The 22563-nt window shown below is 40.4% G+C and overlaps 1 protein-coding gene and 2 non-coding genes across 3 annotated transcripts in view; all 3 read left to right on the top strand.

The window, feature by feature from the left end:
* The first annotated feature begins 522 nt into the window (after window positions 1–522).
* ipo7 (importin 7) overlaps window positions 523–22563 on the top strand; it is a 28099-nt gene continuing 6058 nt past the window's right edge. Inside the window, exons 1-15 of the mRNA XM_063013120.1 lie at window positions 523–723; window positions 5947–6028; window positions 9271–9424; window positions 9676–9834; window positions 9969–10125; window positions 10240–10329; window positions 13593–13687; window positions 13849–13933; window positions 14019–14153; window positions 18996–19095; window positions 19202–19278; window positions 20649–20765; window positions 20884–20973; window positions 21929–22094; window positions 22215–22375. Of these exons, the coding sequence (XP_062869190.1) occupies window positions 640–723; window positions 5947–6028; window positions 9271–9424; window positions 9676–9834; window positions 9969–10125; window positions 10240–10329; window positions 13593–13687; window positions 13849–13933; window positions 14019–14153; window positions 18996–19095; window positions 19202–19278; window positions 20649–20765; window positions 20884–20973; window positions 21929–22094; window positions 22215–22375 (1752 nt within the window). The 5' untranslated portion in view covers window positions 523–639. The remainder of the gene's footprint in view (window positions 724–5946; window positions 6029–9270; window positions 9425–9675; window positions 9835–9968; window positions 10126–10239; window positions 10330–13592; window positions 13688–13848; window positions 13934–14018; window positions 14154–18995; window positions 19096–19201; window positions 19279–20648; window positions 20766–20883; window positions 20974–21928; window positions 22095–22214; window positions 22376–22563) is intronic.
* On the top strand, window positions 10387–10572 carry LOC134331976 (small nucleolar RNA SNORA23). Its single transcript, XR_010015202.1, has one exon. It is a non-coding gene; the product is annotated as a small nucleolar RNA SNORA23 (small nucleolar RNA).
* LOC134331975 (small nucleolar RNA SNORA23) lies at window positions 19574–19752 on the top strand. The gene has a single exon (XR_010015201.1). It is a non-coding gene; the product is annotated as a small nucleolar RNA SNORA23 (small nucleolar RNA).

Genomic DNA, 22563 nt, shown 5'->3' on the forward strand with positions numbered 1-22563 from the left:
AAACTTTTAAAATAAATAAAAAAATAGATGTTGTTGCCCTTAATGATTTTATTCATTATTTTAAAACCAAGGCACCCTCAACTTAAAAAACAGACACAGCAAAAACTGTTCATTTAGGAACATCATGACAAATTTCAACTTAAATGAAGCATAGGATGCACATAATGTTTTTGTGATATTACAACATGTTTTCCATTAATAGGTAAAATATGACATTTTTAAAGAAAATAGTTAGAATAAATATAATTATTATCATTGGACATGGAATGTACCCCAAATTATAGAATGACCCTTAAGTATTTTGTAAATAAGAGAAATAAAACCAGATTACAAATCATCTAACCCACTGACGAAGCACAATCCACATTATTATATCATCACGTCCCCAACTCATGAACTTGGGGTTCATCTAAAATCGCTGATGCACTAGCAGTGAAAACTACACATCCCATAATACCCGCGTCTTTGGGCGGAAGTGCGCTGTGGAGATTTTGGCGCTGATCTATCCGGGCAGCTCACAAGCTTCTTCCTTTCGCGCCGGTAGCTTCTGGAGAACCGCGAGTCCCATGTGCGCATCTGCCCGCACTTCTCAACATCTCTGAGCCTTCCCAATCCGAGCCACACTCCCACGGTCTGCTCATGGATCCTAACTCTCTGATCGAGGCCCTCAGGGGCACAATGGACCCTAATCTACGCGAGGCAGCAGAGAGACAGCTCAGCGAGGTAGAGTGTGTGGAGGACTTGTGGAATATGTAGATGTGGATGATAGTGATTATGATGGAGGCGCGCTTTGGGCCTGCTGATCAGCCAGACAGCATGTTTAGATTTCATGTCGGCTTTGTCTCTGTTCGGCTGTTGGTTTATAAATATGTGTCGATCTCTTTGAGATGAAGTGCCCTATATGGGATGTGTACCGGATTTATAACTATTATTATTTTATCACTGTACAGAACCAGGCCACTTCTGGATTTCTCAATGACTAAACACATGGATCTGTTATTAATAAACCCTCACATTATCACAAATAAGCAATCGATGATTATGTAAATAAGCACCTAACGTTGTTACTTTTAAAAGTCATGTAAATTGTCAAACGGAAAATATGTATGTAGTTTGTCTTAGCTAAGCTAAGCTAACGATGTGCATATCTGCGCCAGGCTCACATTAGCTGACTTGCTAAACTTCCAATTGACAAACATAGTGCTAGCTAGCGAGCTAATTAGCTTAGCATAGGAGTCCCTCACGTGTCGTAGGGCTGTCGCTGTTATTTGTCGTGTCCCGAGTAACTGTTTGTGTGTGTTGATTTATTGTTTACTATTGAAAAAGACTTGGAGAAGTTGTGTAATTAACCGTAAACCATGTCGTCATTTAAAGTAAACTGGCTACGGCTGTTTGGGCTAGTCAGTTAAACGGCACCATCCAGACATGTATACTGTCGTACTGCATAGTACTGTATGTCAAAATAGTCAAACTAACGTACTACCTAGTACAGTAGTATGTGACCTGTGATTCACCCAGTGTCTAGCAACCGGGTTTCATAGTTGTAATATTGAACCAGTATTGTAATGTTTGTCCATCTGACTAGTCTTAATTAGCCTTTTTTTTAACTAAACTTGACGTGTTCGTCTTGGGCGTCCTGGGTTCGATCCCCAGATGGGCTGGTTCGGGTCCTTTCTGTGTGGAGTTTGCATGTTCTCCCCGTGTCTGCGTTGGTTTCCTCCTGGAGCTCCTGTTTCCTCCCACAGTCCACAAACATGCGAGTGAGGTGAATTAGAGATACAAAATTGTCCATGACTGTGTTTGACATTACACAAGATTCATCAGTTTACAAGTTTAATGAGTAACTATCTGTTCTGTCATGAATGTAACCAAAGTGTGTAAAACACTCATTTATAATAGGATTTTATCCGGGCAGTGATAGCTCAGTGGTTACTCGACTAGTAAACAGAAGGTTGCCGGTTCAAGCCCCGCCATCTCCAAGTTGCCACTGTTGGGTCCCTGAACAAGGCCCTTAACCCTCAATTGTTCATCGTGCTCAGCTCATTGTGTAAGTCGCTTTGGATAAAAGCGTCTGCTAAATGCTGAAAATGTAAAATGTAATAAATAAATAAATAATCCTGAACAGTGTAGAGTGGTGTTAAACTAACAGGACCTCTAGTACACGACCTGGAGTTTGCCTAGTGTCTGAATATACTTTAAATCTTAAACTTAAACATATGCTTCAAACTAGAATATCCGTTGGTTTTAACACTTGTAAACAGGTTTTCTTTTAACTAAGTGCTTTGAGGCTTATAAATGTTTATTTATAAGCGTGTTAACCGCATACTATGAGGAAAAACTGGTATGTTCTAGAATGTTGTCATACCTTTATTGCAAGAGATTTATCTACTCATTTTGCAATCTAGATGTGATATTTTTTTTTAGTTTAAGGTAAGGGTAAATTGGCCTGTACAATGTACATAAAATATTGGGTACTAGATTGTAACCTGAGTAAATTGGTTTTTACTTAACTTGGCTATTTTTATTAAATCTTGATTGATTAATGGTTAATTTGTCATAGTAAATATTGTCTTAATACACTCACATTGGCTGACTCACATCCCCCTGTAAATTTGTTTCACGAACTATATTAAATAGTTTCACCACCAACCATGTTCATAGTTTTTACCCCCTTATATGTATGTGATTTATGAGATGGCTGAATGAATAGTTACACAACTTAAGTTCATAGTAAGTACAGCACACATTTGTTAAATGGCTTTGACATTCTCTTCCCCACTTGAGACTTATAGGGTAAGTCATGACTAAACATTCTGTTGGGGAAGTACTTGGCTTTGTGTTATGTGAGTCATGTAGTGTGGTATTCAGAGAGGGATGTATGTGTCACTAAAGGGAGTGTAATGTATCAGCCCTCTATATACATGTGTTGTCGGCATAACTAGTTACCTAATGGCAGCAAGATTAAACCTGAATGTTTAATGCCTCCATGCACCCTCAAGTCTAGTTTATGCTTTTGTGTAGATGTGTTTTGTCAAATACTTTGTCTGATCTTTGATCTAGGGATTTCATTTTTTCACTGGATTTCAAGATACAATAGTAGTTTCAAATTAAGTAATGTTTTAGAAATCTTTGCAACCAACGCGTGAAATAACTAAGGACTAATCACTGGGTTTAAATTAGTAGATTGTCAACATAAAGCATGATGACAGTATGGTACTGTATATGTACAATTCATTACGGTCAGCAGTTCAGGTGCTGACTAAACATTCTTATTAAGTTGCAGGTTTTTCTGACAGCATTAGTGTATTTATAAGATGAGAAACAGAGTTTTACCTGTATTCTGGAATTTGCTGCAAAATATCCACATACATATTTGTAAATAAAAAGTTACACACCTATTTGTGCCTTCATCAGGCCATTCTGGTTACTTTTTGACATGCATCTGTGGATCCCTTCGAACACCCTAAATGTATTTTACACACTGCACTCTTGATTATTTAATAACTAAGTAATATTCAGTTAAAACAGCAACACTCTTACTGTACACTCTAATGATGGGACATTGGTAAAGCATTTATGTTGATTGGTAGAGACTAAATCCATTTAGAGGCAGTTATGAATTACATTTTTAAACTAGTTTACATCATTTAATCTGTAAGAGCTGCTGCTGAACAGAGCTGCATAATTATAAAAATATATCTAATAAGGCCTTTTGTTATGTTTTTTTTTTTTTTTTAACTGAAGCCACCATGCTGGACTGACTCCAGATGGCCCATGTGGTCGACAGGCTTAGATTCCTGGGTGCTGACACATTCTGTACAGACCGAGATGGCGAGAACACGTGGCGTACTCCACCACTGACATGGCATTTCGCTTTCATTTTCTTTATTTTATTGCTTTTATACGGGATCAGTCATGGAACAGGAATGACAAAATGACTTAAGACTTAAAAGTATTTTGTTGCTTCACTAAAGGTTAAACCAACTATTTATATGCAAATGTAAATATTTGTAAAAGAGGCTTTCAATTAGATTTGGTTTGCATGTTGAGCCGTTTAATTTTGGAAGTTCATTATAGATGGTTGCAGCACAGCACCCATAAGTATTGTATTAATAAACAACACGTTTCTGGTTTCTCATCTGCCCGCACAAACTTAGTGGACTAAATTCAGTGTGTTCTATGACATGGTTCAGCAACACTTGCCAGCTTGGACCTTAACACACAAATAATGGCTTCCAGCATGTCTGGCAGTAAGGTTCAGGAATAAAATCACTTCTATTTTTAAATTCAAAGTGAAACTGAAGTCAAAACATTTTTTTCTTCTCGTAGCACATGTTAACCCCAAGTGATAAATGATCAGCGTGAGAAAGGATGTGAAATGTGTTATTGTTTAATGTTTCTGCTACACCACAACTATATTTTGCTCAAATAAAACACTAGTATTGAGTCAGTAGAGAAAACAGATTGTCCCAAACATTGTTGGTGCTATTACCTTTATGTTATAAATTAAAAAACATGTTGCAGGAGCTCTTTTATGGCAGACCTGTTTTTTCCTTGGTGGTTCTATCATCCAACCATGCAGAATTTCTGGTCATTATTTACATTTACAAGCTTTAGAGTTATTTATTGACAGTGTAGGTTTCCAATTCCCTGTATATATTGTAATCCTTTGCGGCTTGCACCACCCCACTCTGGGCCTCAGTGTCTTCTCATTGACGTGCAGTTATATATAATGGATGTCTATCCAGGTTGGTGGATCAGTCAAGATTCGATCTCTGATCTTAGCGGTTGTACACTAGAGCTTTAGACCAATGCTTCACTCAAGCTTTTCATGTGCTTTTTGATGTGTGTAGACAAACTAGCTCTAGTTATATGGGCACAGAAGTACCAGCTATGATCAACTGCTACAAATGAATTAGGATATATTACAAATAACTTTGACCTGGCATATGTTAAAAAAAAAACCCACACGTATGGGGATGTGAATTCTGCCAATTTCCTTTAATTAATAACGTCATTAGTTGATGTGTAACCACCAAGCTTATGTCGCCGCATCACAGAGCTTTATATCAACTAGTGTTTTTACTGGCGCTTTAAAGGCACACCATTAAATTACACTAGCCCCACTACTGATGGGATCCAGGGCTCGAATTTCCAGTGACGCTATTGGTCGTTTGGGCCTCTACATAGACATCATTGCCTGTGATTCAGCCATCAGAATGTACTGTAGATTTTATAAATTGTTTCTAGCATAGGGTTCATTATATTGCCTTTATACTGGAGCATGATGCAAAATACCCACATCATTACACACGGGTCTGCTGTGCAGAATGCAGCACCCAGTCAGACTACATAGTAATGCAAAACAGCTTCACCATTTGTGGTGTTTCTTCTTTCATTGTGTATTGTCTATAAATGTATTATAAATGTGAACATATACACATTAAACCCATGCTTACTGAGCGTGGGTACGTTTCAGATTTGCCGTTTTTAGCCTGTACAAGCTGTTGCTGTGCTGTCAACAGGAATCAAGCACCAGCTGTTGGAAATGAATTTAAATGACATTTTAACAGTGCAGTTATGTAATATAAGGTTATCTGTTAACACTAACATCCCTATACCTGGCACATAAACTGAATTGAGTGGACTTTGCTCCAACACACACGTTCTAGTGCTTTCAATATGTGTCTTGATTTTAATAAAAGGACTGGAAATGTGTTGCAATGGATCACATGTAACACATTTTGTATGTTAATACAAACAGTCTATAAAACTTATAACTGGTATTAAGACATCTGCACTGAGTATGAGCAATGTTAACAATCAACCAGTTCACCAATAACGTCACAGAAGTCATTGGGTAATTAATGCTGTTGCTTACAAAGATAGATATATATATAAGTTCAAATATAAAGTAAATTTTTATTTATGTTTCTCTTTTTGCAGGGCCATAAACAATTAAACTTCACATCCACACTGCTCCAGGTGACCATGTCAGAACAGCTGGATTTGCCTGTGCGGCAAGCAGGTAAACACGTTTATTCTGGATTTACCTTAAAGGGTGTAGATGGGATTTTTACTATTTTTAATTTAGCAAAATATATAATGCTCTTAAAAAACAGAATTATGAAAAAATTTAATGCTCTTAAACATGCCAAGATTTTAGATCAAGGACTTTAGAATTGTCTTGAGTAGCTACTTGTTTTAATGATTGCCAATGTTTTCACTGATCAACTTCATTATATTTTATATAAGACATTTGGAATTGATGTCTGCAACACAGTGAACAGTGGTGTGTTTACCCTTGTTCTATTACTTTCCTTTTAATGAGTTTTTTTTAATGGTTTGGGAACTGAGAACACAATGTTTCAATTTTGCAATGATACGAGAAATCATCTGAGAGATGATGAGAAATCAGTTTTTGTCATCGTCTAATTCTCTTCATGGTGTTATGTATGTTTTCAATAGGAGACTTGTAAAATGAGGCTTGACATCGTCTCGCTGTAATAAGCGTGTACTTTCCAGGAAAATACTTTGATGGCAGCGTGTGTCTCTATAAAATCCTGATATACGTTTTTTATCTTTTAATCTTATTAATAGTGTCAATTACATAGTAAAGCTATAAAGTAAAGTTATTATGTATTTCATCAGTGGTTATATAAGATATTTAAATGACATGTAAAAAACACTACTGCTTCAGTCTCAGATCTACAAAAACAATTAGCTGTGTCATAGGTGGAAGGTCGGATTGGCACTTGCGACTTGTTTTTTATGGTGGAAAAGAAATACCGCTGACCCTTTCTATTTATAAATTTTTTCTCTTTTATTTATGCATTTTCTCCCAATTTCATTGTCTTCCACTGCTGGGGGATCTTTGATTGCAGTCGAGGTGGGTATATTGCTGCTCAAGCCTCCTCCGACCCGCGTGCAGCCCTTAGCGGAACCCTTGTTCCACCAATGCATTCTGCACAGGTGCCTCTCTATCTGCTAATCAAGGTCCTTACACAGCGTTTGAAGACCCCACCCACATAGTCCGGTCATCCCACCCTAACAGAAACGTGTATGCTGCAGGCACTGCCAGTTATGCCCGCTAGATGATGCCCAGCCGACCGGTGGCAACGCCGGAATATCTCGCTGCGCCACCTTGCTGCTGGCCCTTTTTAATAGTGTGCACTGCGACCGAAGCAGCATTTTTAATCACATGCAGTTGTAGCATGTAGCATAGCAAAGAAATTCAATTTATCTGTTTTTAATAGCTTGAAGCACTTAAGTCCCTCCTGACAATTTTCCATAACCGGAAAAATGAAAGACATTTTTAACCTTGGAAAAACAAAAAAACTTGAACTTCATTACAATTACTAAATTAGGAATATACATATAATATCAGAGACTACGTAACAGATACAAAGCACCCACATAAACCTTCCCTGCCATGAATATAAAGAGTAAACACGGCGTTAAAGGATAGATGGATAGATGGATAGATGGATAGATGGATAGATAGATAGATAGATAGATAGATGGATAGATAGATAGATAGATAGATAGATAGATAGATAGATAGATAGATAGATAGATAGATAGATAGATAGATAGTCCCTCTTAACATGTGGCATCACTGTTTGGTCCCTCAGGTTTGGTTCTCAGTTGGGGTATTTGTGGTATTTCCGTTGTCAATCTTTTTGTTGTACACTGAGGGGAGGGGGGGGGGGGGGGGGGGGGGGGCTCTTGCTGAGTGTGCATGAATCTAAGTGATCTAAATGCATTATGTGACAAAATCCGGTGTGTATGTAAGCAAAGCGGGAGGGTATTCGATGCTAAAACAACAAACTCCATCCCACTCTTGCTCTGTAGAATCTGCAAAACCCAACCAAAACAATCAGTTCTGAATGTTCTAATCAATGTGTTTATTCCTGGACACATAATTAGGATTACAGATTATAAATGGGTTGCTTGGATACGTTTTGGAAACCTTATAGGCAAAAAGACATTTTTACAAATTATTTAATAGAGTTTGGAATAGTTATTCTGTATTCAGAATCATTTGGCACAAAACTTTACAAAGGAAACCCCATGATTGCTAAATTTAATGCTTACTTCATGCCACTTCTAGAACTGCGGTCCGATGGACTGGCAGTTTCCCAGTCTGTGCTAATTTGGGCTAGAATGTAAAATTAGCGATGTTATGGGGATATGGAGCTGCCTTTTTAGCTGTATAAAGGCTTACTGTCATCTGACAGCAAGGCATGTCCATGTCAGCACTCTTCTATAGGATACACGCCCATCTAAAGAATCTCCATGGCCATTAGCAGCTTTGAATTCCATATCACAGTGGTGCTTTACATTTAGCACATTTACAGTGGACTGAACCCTGCTTTCAGTGTGCAGCTTGTGTGCTGATTTCCACATGAAGGAGAGGCTAAACCAAAAGCCATTGTGTTGAGTGAATAAATGAGAGGCTGGAGTGTTTGTAATGGGGTTTGATTGGTGTGGTTTTGGGGGGGGGGGGTGTTCACAGGCGAGCTGGGAATGAGAAGCACACCTGCTGACGTTGCTGAATGCAAGCTCAGATGTCCAGATAAAGGAAGCTTATAAAAACTGTACCACACTATTTATCCTTCAATATTAAGGCTATATGGTCAAAAGTATTTGGACACCCCTTCTAAATATTTAATTTGTGTGTTTTGGCCACAACACTGGCTAACATTTGTAAGAAAACATTTACATACAGGAAATTATATGCTTCTAGCTTTGCAGCAATGGTTTAGGGAAGGCTCTTTCCTGTTTCATTATGACTGTGCCCCTGTGCACAAAGCAAGGTCTGTAAAGACATGAAAAACAGAGCCCTGACCTCAGCCCCACTGAACAGCTCTTAAATGAACTGGACCATTAATTGAGACTTCCTTGATCAGTGCCCAGACAAGTGCTCGTTTGACTGGGCACAAATTCCCACAGACATATTTAAAAGCCTTGTGAGAACCCTGACTGTTAGAGTGGCTGTTATAGCTGAAAAGATCACATAAAGGTGACTTTATTTAATACCTTTTGTTTTGACAAGCTTGTTGGACATTCTATTTCAAAACCTTGGTCATTAATATGGATAAATAAGGCTTTTCACTAGATTATAGTGTGTATAGTGTCTGGGAATTCGTGCCCCTTCAGTCAAAAGCATATTTGTGGGTTTATTTGATGCTGCTGGACGAAAAGTCCTGGATTTCTGAAGAATAGGGCTGCCTGAGGAGTCAATAATCAATATTATTGATTATGCAGGTGTGATTTATTTGAAGAACATGGTCACGCAGTACTGGAGCGAGGCTGAGAACACGCACAGCGAAGTGCCTGGCAGCAACATCCCTGAAGAGGACCGCCAGTTCATCCGAGACAACATAGTGGAGGCCATCATCCACTCCCCGGAGCGCATCAGGTAACACACACACACACACACACACACACAGTGATACTGTATAGAGCAGGGGTGTCCACATTGTGGCCCGTTACCATTTTTGAAGGTCTGTTATGTTTTTGTTACTAAAATGCCTGTGGCCAGTGTTTGCATATTTCTACTTCATTTGGCCCCCCAACAATAAAAGTGTGGACACCCCTGGTGTAGAGGAATGGCTGCTTTCTTAAAAGACTATCAATCTATCAATTTTTCTTTTCACTTTTTCATCCCAGAGTGCAACTTACCACCTGCATTCACCACATGATTAAAAACGACTACCCAAACAAGTGGACAGCCATCGTGGACAAGATTGGCTTCTACTTGCAGTCTGACAACAGTGCCTGCTGGCTGGGCATCTTGCTGTGCCTCTACCAGCTGGTGAAGAATTATGAGTAAGATTACAGTTAATTCACTTTTGCAAATGTGCTGTAGGTCAATGTTTGTGAACTGCTTTTTTCCTCAGTTAAGTTATTAATAAGGTATAGCCATCAATACCAAAATAACTGACTGCCCGTGTGCCTCACAGGTACAAGAAACCGGTTGAGCGCCAGCCTTTGATCGCAGCCATGCAGATTTTCATGCCCATGCTGAAAGATCGCTTCATCCAACTGCTGCCAGACCCTTCCAGTGACTCAGTTCTGGTGCAGAAACAGATCTTCAAGATCCTTTATGCTCTTTTCCAGGTACCTTTATTAAGAATTTACCCTTTGGGTTTGTTAACAGACTACAGGCTGTTCTTTGAAACATCGTTGGAACCTTATTATAATGCTTTTGTCTTTTGTGTTCCTTCCCTGCAGTATAATCTCCCCCTGGAGCTCATCAACAGGCAGAACCTGACTGAGTGGATGGAGATCCTGAAGACTGTGGTAGACAGAGACGTACCTCCAGTAAGTGTAAACCGCCTGCCATTTTTAAGGCTACCTGGGAGTAAACTTCTGGCTGTGGGTGAGCGGTGTGCGTAGTGCTGGTCTGCGTTCAGTGCGGTCACCAGTTTGTGTTTTGCAGACTGCGGGACTGTGCTCACACCACACCTGCAGCCACAGAGCCACTGGAGATCATAGTACTGGCTTAGTGAGGTCTCTACCAAGAGACTTTCTACCACTGGCCAGCCTCCATACTCTCCTACAAAACATTATCATACACACCACAACTTATTAAAGCTTATTTCCCAACTAATGGGTAATTATTCAGTTACCTTGGCTGTTTCAAGACTAATTGGGTCTGTCCGAAAGCTTAGTGACCTCTCTACATAGACAGCATTTTACATCATTCTATGCTCCCGAGAAGAAGGCTGTCTAAATTCTTAGATAAGTTAAAATGCTGCCTACTAAGGTGCCTTATTTCGAAGCTATGAACTGACTGAATAACAAGGGAGCTTTCAATGCTTTCCCTGCATTCAGTGCAGCACAACTTCTCTCACAAATAAATTACAATAATTACAGAATTACAGAATCAGTGATCTAGGTAGGCATTAGGCAACAAGGCAGCTCAGTAGGTTTTTAGACAGACCCATAGGGTGTAGAGATGGGACGATCGATCGGCTATGAATCGGTATCGGCCGATTTTTTATCAAAATATGCTATCGACGATCGGTCGATATTTCCCAAAAGTAGCCGATCCGATTGTGTGATATATAAAGAATACGTTAAGCTTAACAGCTCAGTGGATTGATCCAGACTTTGAGCTACGACGCACCAACCATTGCATCAAAATTAATTAACCATCACACAGAAACCACAGTGAAAGCTCTTCACGACCTAAAATAACATCATTAACTTTGTGCATCATACATACGATGCAATTTTGCTGATTGAAATATTTACTTTAAAAAGATAATTCAACCCGGTCACATCTGAGTCGATTCTATCAGCACGTTATATAAACTCCTGGTTCACTTTGGTAAATCGTGAGCGGTTCTTACTTGTGATGTAGATGAGAACAGAAAACGTTACAGAGCCAATCAGAGGCAAAAGTTTATTCATTACTAAATTTGTTAGTTCAGGATCATCTGCTGAACTTTTAGCTTACTTAGCCGGAACGAGTCTGACTCGGTTACAGATCTGTGGTAATAGCAGTTTAATTAAGCTTTATAATTAAGCTTTTTAATGTAAAAGAGTCACACAAACTGTTCTGAAGTATCTGCTGTTTATTTAAAACTACATTTTATTAATACAACGACATTTAATTAATAACAGTAAACACAGAGAGATAACTGAGAAGAGAAACTTACGCTTTGCATGAAAACGAATCGAATCATGAATCATGAATCACTTAGCGACACTGAACAAAGCGTTTCTCTTAAAGGCGCACACGCACGCACACACACACACACACACGCGCGCGTTTTGCGTGTTGCGTTTGTCTCCGGTTTATCTTCACTGTGAGGCTCTTTTTAAGTTTTTTTTCAGACTGAACTGGATAACATTAAACCTGCGTGCGTGTGTGTGTGTGGGCGTGTGTGGGCATGTTGCCCCCCCCCCGATCGAAATCGACTATCGGTCGATCGCCCTGAAAGGAGATCGGAGATCGACATCGATGCCAAAAACCCTGATCGGTCCATCTCTAATAGGGTGTGTTCGAAAACCTAGGGAGCTGTCTTACTGTCTACATAGGCAGCTGCCTTAGTAGAGAGGATTCTAAAAAGTCAATGACTTATAAGGCAGATTATTCGAACGCACTACTTAGACAGCGATTCCATCGGGTTTAGCATTTCGCGTTTAGCATCTTGCCATTAAAACCAATGGATGAGGTAGCACAGCACGCTAACGTCAATATAACATCTTCCTTCATGTACCGATAACGGTTAAATTTCCTGACGAGCCCGAAGTTGCAAATAAAAACACTCGGTACAAGTTTAAACAAGTTAAAAATCAGTAATATTTTATTTACGTTTGAAAATAACTCCATTCGTTTCTCCGCCCCGTCAGCCATGTTAATTTTTTTGTAAGAGACGAGCGCCTGACCCGCAATGAATTCTTGGGTTGCCTGGATCACTAAAGCAGCGTCGGATGCTCACTCGTTCTTGAGCCAAAATAACATTGAAATATGAAGATACCTCAGTAGTGAGGATTTTAAGGCATCTAGGATTTCGAACAGCCTCCTTCTCGGGAGCGCGCACAGGATGACGTAAAATGCTGTCTATGTAGCTAGCTTTTCGAACACACCCATAGTGTTGGTTGATTGCAGTAGCGTACCGTGATTCTTAAACCTTGGCCCTCTCCTCTCTGCACCCCCAAATATAAGAACAGTGGTAACTACTGATACACTTGAACATGTCTGTACGGAAACCATCACCATTAACAATTCTATATTACATCCTTGTCTGCAAAGCGAGTGGATATTGTAATAACGTTAGTTCCCATTTAAAGAGACGCAATTTTAAATTTTACTGTCATTTGAAACTAGTCTTAAATTGAACTGGTCTGGACCTCTGTGATAATACAGCTGGTCTGCCATTTTTTTCTACCACCTGCAGAGGTCTAAACCTTTATATTCCAACACAAATTGAATAGGCATGTACGAAGGATCTCACCAAAGACTGTAATTACTATTAAAATAATCACTGGAATTAATGTATGTTCTGCTCCTATACGTAAGGAAAGGGGTGGGGCATTGCTATCAGCATGATTTCAACGAAAGGGAACTGGAGACTACTAGGTTGGGAGCTAATGTGGCGGGTGGTTGGGGAGTAGGTGGGAATGTGGGCTTGTTGGGGCGGTAGCAACTTCTGTTTATATTTAATAGACTGAGCATGGAGCCCAAAGTCAGGGTGATGACAATCATCAAATTGCTCGTGTTTGCCCAGAATCGATGTCCAACCAGCAACAAGCTTGTAACTAAAAAATGACATGGTTGAAAAGGCACAAAATAAGACAAGCATTAAGACTGTAGCGGGGTTTTGTGCTTGCAGAAAACACACATGCTGTAAAATGACACTAGTTTTGACAAGGCTCTTAAAACTGACCATTCTGTAGCCTTCAAAACAGTTAATCAGGCTGGTCGAGGAAATGAACGACAGGCTAACTCCAGCTTTGGCTGTTTTTTCTCCGCTATAATAAAATTTACACTGTAAGCCACTCTTTAAAACATCCATATTAAAGAGAATTTTATTATTGAAGGTTTTATATAAGGTTTATCTGCTGCTTCCTAGGAGACCCTACAGGTGGATGAGGACGAGAGGCCTGAGCTGCCCTGGTGGAAGTGTAAGAAGTGGGCCCTCCACATTCTGGCACGGCTCTTCGAAAGGTACAGGACGCCCTCGCACCCTCTCCAGAGGCTCTCTCCGATGACTCGCTTCTGCCCACGCTGAGCAGTTTTTAAACTCTCGCCTGGCTATTTTTGGCTGGCTGTTGTGTATTTGAAACTGTAATGTAAAAAGATTTTTTTATGTTTATGCTTCATCCTAGATACGGCAGTCCTGGTAACACAACCAAAGAGTACACCGAGTTTGCCGAACATTTCCTCAAGGGTTATGCTGTGGCTGCTCAGCAGGTAATTAAGCTGGAGGAAAATAGTGCCTTTTATTTGGGTTGTTGGTGTGTCGATGTTGAAACACGTTCTTTTTTTTTTTTCACAGGTGCTGTTAAAGGTCTTGTATCAGTATAAAGAAAAGCAATATGTAGCACCCAGAGTTTTACAGCAAGCCCTCAACTATATCAACCAGGGTATCGCCCATGCCATCACCTGGAAAAACTTAAAGCCTCACATTCAGGTAAGGAGACTCCATGAAATGCTTCAGGTTTGTAAGTCCGATAGATAACCAAAGGTGTTTGGACAACTGTCCTTATTACTGAGTGCAGGTGTTTTAGCCACAACCATTGATAACAGGTGTAGCACTGTCGCCTCACAGCATGAAAGTCATGGGTTCAACCTCTGTTTATATTTAATAGTCTGAGCATGGAGCGCAAAGTAAGGGTGATGACGATCATCAAATTGCTCGTGTTTGCCCATAAACGATGTCCAACCAGCAATAAGCTTGTAACTGAAAATAGCCTGTTTGTGCTAGATAACCAAAAGTGTTTGGACAACTGTCCTTATTACTGAGTTCAGGTGTTTCAGCCACAACCATTGATAACAGGTGTGGGGCAGCGTGGTGGCTCAGTGAGTAGCACTGTTGCCTTACAGCATGAAGGTCCTGGGTATAATCCCCAGGTGGTGTGGTCCTGGTCATCTCTCTGTGGAGTTTGCATGTTTTGCCTGGGTTTCCTCCGAGAGCTCTGGTTTCCTCCCACAGTCCAAAGACATGCAAGTGATGTGAATTGGAGATTCAAAATTGTCCATGACTGTGTTAGACATTAAAACTTAAACTGATAAATCTTGTGTTAAGAGTAACTACAAAAAAGTGTGTAAAACATTATCCTAATATCCTTATCCTAATAAGTAAATGAATTATAGACATTGGACATGGTCAATGATTAAGTAGCCACATACTTTTGACCGTTATGACAGTAGTGTATAACAGCTGAGTAAATGAGCCACTGAGAGTTCTAGCATCCTCCCAACTTGTGTTCATTCATCATGCTGCCAGATTGTAAAGCGTGATTCAGCATTTTTAAATCATCCTGTGTGGTGATAGTATCCTTTGGGGCAGTTAGGCTAAACTAAAGTCTGACAGGAGTCAAATTGTACGTCATGCTGTGTCAGCTTGTGGCAGTCGTTATTGCTCCTAGCCATTTTTACTTGTATATTCAGATTACATGGCTGTATGTGTAATATTAGACACTTGTTGGCAGTGGGTAGCTTCACTAGTAAGGAGTGCCTTAACTCGTTGGTGGTCAGGTAGCGCAGTGGTCTAATGCAGAGTTTTTCAAACCCAAGGGGCGGGAGCCAAAAAATAGGTGACAGAGAAAAAAATAAAAATAATTAAAGCAACAAATTTTAACAGGCACAAACACGAAATAAACTTGTACACAAACGCCCCTTTGTGGAGGCTTTACGTTACTACTTGTAAACCACAGTGGGACCAGATTGCCACTATTTTCATTAATTCATTGTATTTCATTTTCTGTTTCATTCTGATGCATTGTTTGTGTTGCCTGGGTTGCAGTAAAAATCATGGACAAAGTGTGGGTTGCTTGAAAAGTTTGAAAAACCTGCATCTAATGCACAAGCCCACCACTACTGTGCTCTCGAGTTGGAATCTCAGATGTGGTATTAACCTGGTTGTCTAATGCACAAACCCACCACTACTGCACTCTCGTGTTGGAATCTCAGATGTGGTATTAACCTGGTTGTCTAATGTACAAACCCACCACTACTGCACTCTCGTGTTGGAATCTCAGATGTGGTATTAACCTGGATGGGTGTCCAACAAGCACAGCTGCCTGGGCCTAATGAAGGGAGGTTGATGGTGTTGAAACCCAAATAAATAAATATTGCTGCTACAGTTGTGACCTTTGCTGGCTGGTCGAATTGGTGATCAGCACACCGTGAGACTTCGTATTTGGCTTTATGTGAGTGATGTGAAAAGTGGCTACTATGGTCTACAGCTCTCCTCGGTCAAGGCACAAACGTGCAGAGGAAATTACAATGAGGAAACTAGGAACTAGATAGATAGATAGATAGATAGATAGATAGATAGATAGATAGATAGATAGATAGATAGATAGATAGATAGATAGATAGATAGATAGATAGATAGATAGATAGATAGATAGATAGATAGATAGATAGATAGATAGATAGATAGATAGATAGATAGATAGATAGATAGATAGATACTTTATTGATCCCGAAGGAAATTAAAGCCCCAGTAGCATAATACAACAAATAATTAACAGTACAAAACAAAAGCAAACAGAAAAGTAAAAATAGAACAGAGTCTTTCTTGTGATTAACATTAAATGAATAACTGGTAACTGTAATGATGCATGAGGTATATTGCTAGTGTAAAAATTGAATAGTAATTAAATTATTAAATAGTAAAGTGACATGTGACAATATTGCACAATGAGGCCAATATAGCCAAATATATACAAAGACATATACACCCATATACATACATATTCACACATGCAAATACATACACATATATACTCATGTACACATATGCAAATACCTACACACATATATACATACGTATATATATACAGTGTATCACGAAAGTGAGTACACCCCTCACATTTCTGCAAATATTTCATTATATCTTTTCATGGGACAACACTATAGACATGAAACTTGGATATAACTTAGAGTAGTCAGTGTACAGCTTGTATAGCAGTGTAGATTTACTGTCTTCTGAAAATAACTCAACACACAGCCATTAATGTCTAAATAGCTGCAACATAAGTGAGTACACCCCACAGTGAACATGTCCAAATTGTGCCTAAAGTGTCAATATTTTGTGTGACCACCATTATTATCACTGCCTTAACCCTCCTGGGCATGGAATTCACCAGAGCTGCACAGGTTGCTACTGGAATCCTCTTCCACTCCTCCGTGATGACATCACGGAGCTGGTGGATGTTAGACACCTTAAACTCCTCCACCTTCCACTTGAGGATGTGCCACAGGTGCTCAATTGGGTTTAGTCCATCACCTTTACCTTCAGCTTCCTCAGCAAGGCAGTTGTCATCTTGGAGGTTGTGTTTGGGGTCGTTATCCTGTTGGAAAACTGCCATGAGGCCCAGTTTTCGAAGGGAGGGGATCATGCTCTGTTTCAGAATGTCACAGTACATGTTGGAATTCATGTTTCCCTCAATGAACTGCAGCTCCCCAGTGCCAGCAACACTCATGCAGCCCAAGACCATGATGCTACCACCACCATGCTTGACTGTAGGCAAGATACAGTTGTCTTGGTACTTCTCACCAGGGCGCCGCCACACATGCTGGACACCATCTGAGCCAAACAAGTTTATCTTGGTCTCGTCAGACCACAGGGTATTCCAGTAATCCATGTTCTTGGACTGCTTGTCTTCAGCAAACTGTTTGCTGGCTTTCTTGTGCGTCAGCTTCCTTCTGGGATGACGACCATGCAGACCGAGTTGATGCAGTGTGCGGCGTATGGTCTGAGCACTGACAGGCTGACCTCCCACGTCTTCAACCTCTGCAGCAATGCTGGCAGCACTCATGTGTCTATTTTTTAAAGCCAACCTCTGGATATGACGCCGAACACGTGGACTCAACTTCTTTGGTCGACCCTGGCGAAGCCTGTTCCGAGTGGAACCTGTCCTGGAAAACCGCTGTATGACCTTGGCCACCATGCTGTAGCTCAGTTTCAGGGTGTTAGCAATCTTCTTATAGCCCAGGCCATCTTTGTGGAGAGCAACAATTCTATTTCTCACATCCTCAGAGAGTTCTTTGCCATGAGGTGCCATGTTGAATATCCAGTGGCCAGTATGAGAGAATTGTACCCAAAACACCAAATTTAACAGCCCTGCTCCCCATTTACACCTGGGACCTTGACACATGACACCAGGGAGGGACAACGACACATTTGGGCACAATTTGGACATGTTCACTGTGGGGTGTACTCACTTATGTTGCAGCTATTTAGACATTAATGGCTGTGTGTTGAGTTATTTTCAGAAGACAGTAAATCTACACTGCTATACAAGCTGTACACTGACTACTCTAAGTTATATCCAAGTTTCATGTCTATAGTGTTGTCCCATGAAAAGATATAATGAAATATTTGCAGAAATGTGAGGGGTGTACTCACTTTCGTGATACACTGTATATACACCTGCACATGCGCACAAGTGCATACGAGTACGTACACACATGGCTACACTAGAAACCCTCAGTCTTTAGCTACAGTCAGCCGTCCCTACCTGGTGGAGTTGTAGAGCCTAATGGCTCTGGGTACGAATGACTTTCTAAGCCTGTCCGTGGAGCAGCTCTGAGACAGCAGCCTGTCACTAAACATGCTCCTCTGTTTAATAATCACTGTATACAGTGGGTGACTGACATTGTCCATGATAGAATAGAGTTTACACAGTGTCCTCTTTTCTGCCACTGTTACCAGTGGTTCCAGTTCAATGCCTACCACTGCACCAGCTCGTCTAATCAGTTTGTCCAGTCTTGCTTCGTCTTTTTTTTTAATGCTGCCACCCCAGCACAGCACCGCATAAAAAAGAACACTGGCTACAACAGATTGGTAGAACATATTCAGGAGTTTGTTGCATACATTAAAGGACCTTAACCTTCTAAGAAAATAGAGCCGGCTCTGTCCCTTTTTGTATAGAGTGTCAGTATTCACTGACCAGTCCAGTTTGTCATCCAGTTGCACCCCTAGGTATCTGTAGCTCCTGACAACTTCCACAGCATTCCCTTCGATGGATACTGGTTGCGTAGGCCAATCTGACCTGCGAAAGTCCACTACCATCTCCTTTGTCTTTGATGCATTGAGTTGTAGATGATTCACATCGCACCATCCAACAAAGTCTCTTACCAGGTTAATGTATTCCTCTTCCTGTCCATCTCTAACACACCCAACAAGGGGTGGGATTTCAAACATTAAATAATAGAATGAGTCTGCTTCTTTTTGCTCAGGGAGTTCTATATGGTTGTAATGGACTGATATATATGAATTGTATACTGAATATGATTGTAGGGCATCATCCAGGATGTGGTCTTCCCTCTCATGTGCTACACGGACAGTGACGAAGAGCTGTGGCAGGAGGATCCCTACGAGTACATCCGCATGAAGTTTGGTAAGAGCCTCGGATGCACCACAGAGCCATAAAAAATGTATTACAGCTAATGCTAACTACGAGAAATCAAGTGTCACAATTTTGCTTTATTGTTGCCCTTCCACAGATGTGTTTGAGGACTTTATCTCGCCAACCACAGCTGCTCAGACCCTTCTTTTCACCGCTTGTAACAAAAGGAAAGAAGTGAGTGCTTACAAGTACCATCTGGCACAGCAAAGTCTGGCATTAATTGGCCACACATTCGAGTGTAAAGGTCTTGCTGCCAATGTGTTGATGTAGCACCCTGCTGCTCATATAGAGTGACTATTCAGCAGCTGCTGAGCCTGTTAAAGGAACTGACAACAAACGAACAACAGTGTGATGCGGTTCATTCAGTAATTTTTTTTCCCCTCACTGTCGACAGAGCCAGCACATTAATAGTATTTGCATGCTGCATGAGGTTAGTAAAACGTTCAGGTGGTGTCCGTTGCTGGCTGCAGGGGAGCGGTGTGCGTGGTGCCCGTCTGCGTTTAGTACGGTCTTCAGTTTGTGTTTTGCAAACTGCAGGACTGTGCTCACACCACACCTGCAGCCACAGAGCCACTGGAGATCATAGTACTGGTCTAGTGATGTCTCTGACATTCTACCACTGACCAGCCTCCATACTCTCCTACAAAACCCTTCAAAGAGTCTTTTAGGTTGTTTATACTTGACAGCTTTGGTTTGATTAAAACAAACCTTGGTCCAAGGTGCTGAATTGGACATAACTTTTGAACACACTCACTTATGTGGAGAAGAAGCTCCATTTTGTGACACTTGCTAAGTACCTGTCAGTTAGGCCGATTCTAACTGACTGTTCCAACTATTTACAAGAGCGGCAAAGACTTGCTTTTCCCTAGATGCTAAAAAATCCTAAAAAAAGAGCACATATAAAATCAGACAAAACAAAAACTGAACAATAAAGACTATATTCTCCTATCTGTCTCTGTCTGTCTGTCTGTCTGTATGTATGTACACATACAAAGATGTTTGTTACAAGATGCGACATTGTTCTGACTGTAAACAAGAGCCTTTATGGTTCACTGAACTCAAAGTACAAAAACAAAATCTACTCGGACAGTTACGGGAATTCTAATTGTACTTTACTGTTTGTTTCAAGGCACAGTACAAAAAAGGCCCAGCAGAAGTTTAAATGCAGATGTTCAGTCAAACAAAGAGGCTCAGAAATACTCCGTTTTCCAACTTAGTAGAATTCCTTTGCCATTTGCACCATCACCATGCTGGCCATGCTTTATATTTACCTTTCCAAAATGTCTAAATTTGCTGACCTCTTCTTTGTGTGACTGTTTGACATTAAAGACTTGAACTGATGAATCTTGTGTAACCAGTAACCACCTGTTTTGTCATGAATGTAACCAAAGTGTGTAAAACATGACGTTAAATCCTAATAAATAAATAAATCTTCTCAAAACTTAAAGAAATGTTAGTGATGCCACAGAACAGCTACATTAAAAAGGTTGCTGTCACAGTTTTCACTGCTGCCCAAATTTAACTCTCTTTGGTCTGTGTTACAGGTGTTGCAGAAAACAATGGGCTATTGTTATCAGATTCTCACTGAGCTCACCTCAGACCCTCGCAAGAAGGATGGTGCCCTACACATGATTGGCTCTTTGGCTGAGATTCTTCTCAAGGTCTGAAGAAATGTATTTTTCTTTTGTAGAACTGCAAACATGCCTAAACCAGATGTGCATTTGAGGATATTTATGACCTTGTTAATGTAAATAATTTTTGTTTTTTTCTATTTTCCAGAAAAAGATCTATAAAGACCAGATGGAGTTTATGTTGCAGAACCACGTCTTTCCTCTCTTCCGCAGTGAGCTGGGTTACATGAGAGCAAGAGTAAGAAGAGTTTATGGATACATTCTGTATAATAGTTGGATTGTGGGTGATGTGTATGAAGCAATACACTCATTTCACTGTCAGATCAGCTTCACAATACCATACATTCTCAATAGAACCAGCAGTAGAATGCAAACTATCACCTTTCGACGCTAAACCCCAAATAGCGACATACATTAAAAATATGTATACAATAGAAACCAAGAACACTAGCAGGAGGATGAATCGACCGGGTACCATACACCAGATTCTGTGTTGGCACAGAGGAAAAGAACCCCCTTTATGTAACTTCTATCCTTACAGGCACATCTTACTAGACAGCCTCAGATTTCTCAGAGAGCATTGGAAACTGTCTATACCTAATAAAATGAAAGAAATCCTTAAACAAACCAAAGATCTGACACACTGATCTAAAGACACACATTTGAAGACCATAATGTCTGCACAAGAACTACAGACTAAAAGTTACTAACCGTTTGTTCCATGTATGTAACCAGTGGGTGAACATGGCAATAAACATCCAACAAACAAACATTTTCAATACAGAAGGGGGAAAATGTTGCAGATGCTGTTCAACTGCTGGATGGAGAAAAAAACATTCAGTGAGCAGAAGTTCTGTGAGCAGAAATACCTTGTTGATGTGAGGAAATGTCCTAGAAAGTTTGTTATTTAGTGAACTGATAGTTTGGTTTAATAATTTAGCATTATTTTCTACACACACAGCTTTACAGCAAGCCTACACTTCGAGCACCATGCAGATATGATGATGTTAATAATTTGTTCTGGTTTTTAGTTCAGAAAAATCCTTAATTGTAAAACATGTTTTGGTAACTGATTTTTTAAGCAGTGTTTAGCTTGTCACATCTTTCTCCCTCAACAAAGCCAACAGTGAGACACAAAAGATTTGTGTGTACTGGAAATCAGTATTATATAATTTAAATGACTTCTCCTGTAGGCCTGCTGGGTCCTGCACTACTTCTGCGAAGTCAAGTTTAAGAGCGACCAGAACCTGCAAACAGCACTGGAGCTGACTCGTCATTGCCTCATCAACGACAACGAGATGCCCGTCAAAGTGGAGGCTGCCATCGCTCTACAGGTCCTCATCAGCAATCAAGAGAAAGGTAGGTGTAATTCTCTTCACTTTTGTACTTGTTGCTTCATTTTAATGCACAGTCGAAGCTTTGGGAGGGGTGATGCTGCTGCTCTCTGAGAGCTTTTCTTCCCACTTCTTTTCTCTACAGCCAAAGAGTACATCACACCATTCATCCGGCCCGTGATGCAGGCTCTTCTCCACATTGTACGCGTGACGGAAAATGATGACCTGACCAACGTCATCCAGAAGATGATTTGCGAGTACAGTGAGGAGGTGACTCCTATTGCTGTGGAGATGACTCAGCATCTGGTAAGAGCCTCCATTCCAGCGCCTTAATCACTGCTCATGCGAAAGCAACCCCCCCTGTGTTCCCTGACTATCACACACCCCTAAGACACAGGCAGGTATAGCACAGAGAATCATGCACTGATCTCCATCATCCCCGTCTCTGCAGCTGCCATCGATCAGCTGCAGAGGTTGTAATTGCAGCAGTTATT

Source organism: Trichomycterus rosablanca, chromosome 17 (assembly GCF_030014385.1).
Source record: "Trichomycterus rosablanca isolate fTriRos1 chromosome 17, fTriRos1.hap1, whole genome shotgun sequence".
NCBI lineage: Eukaryota > Metazoa > Chordata > Actinopteri > Siluriformes > Trichomycteridae > Trichomycterus > Trichomycterus rosablanca.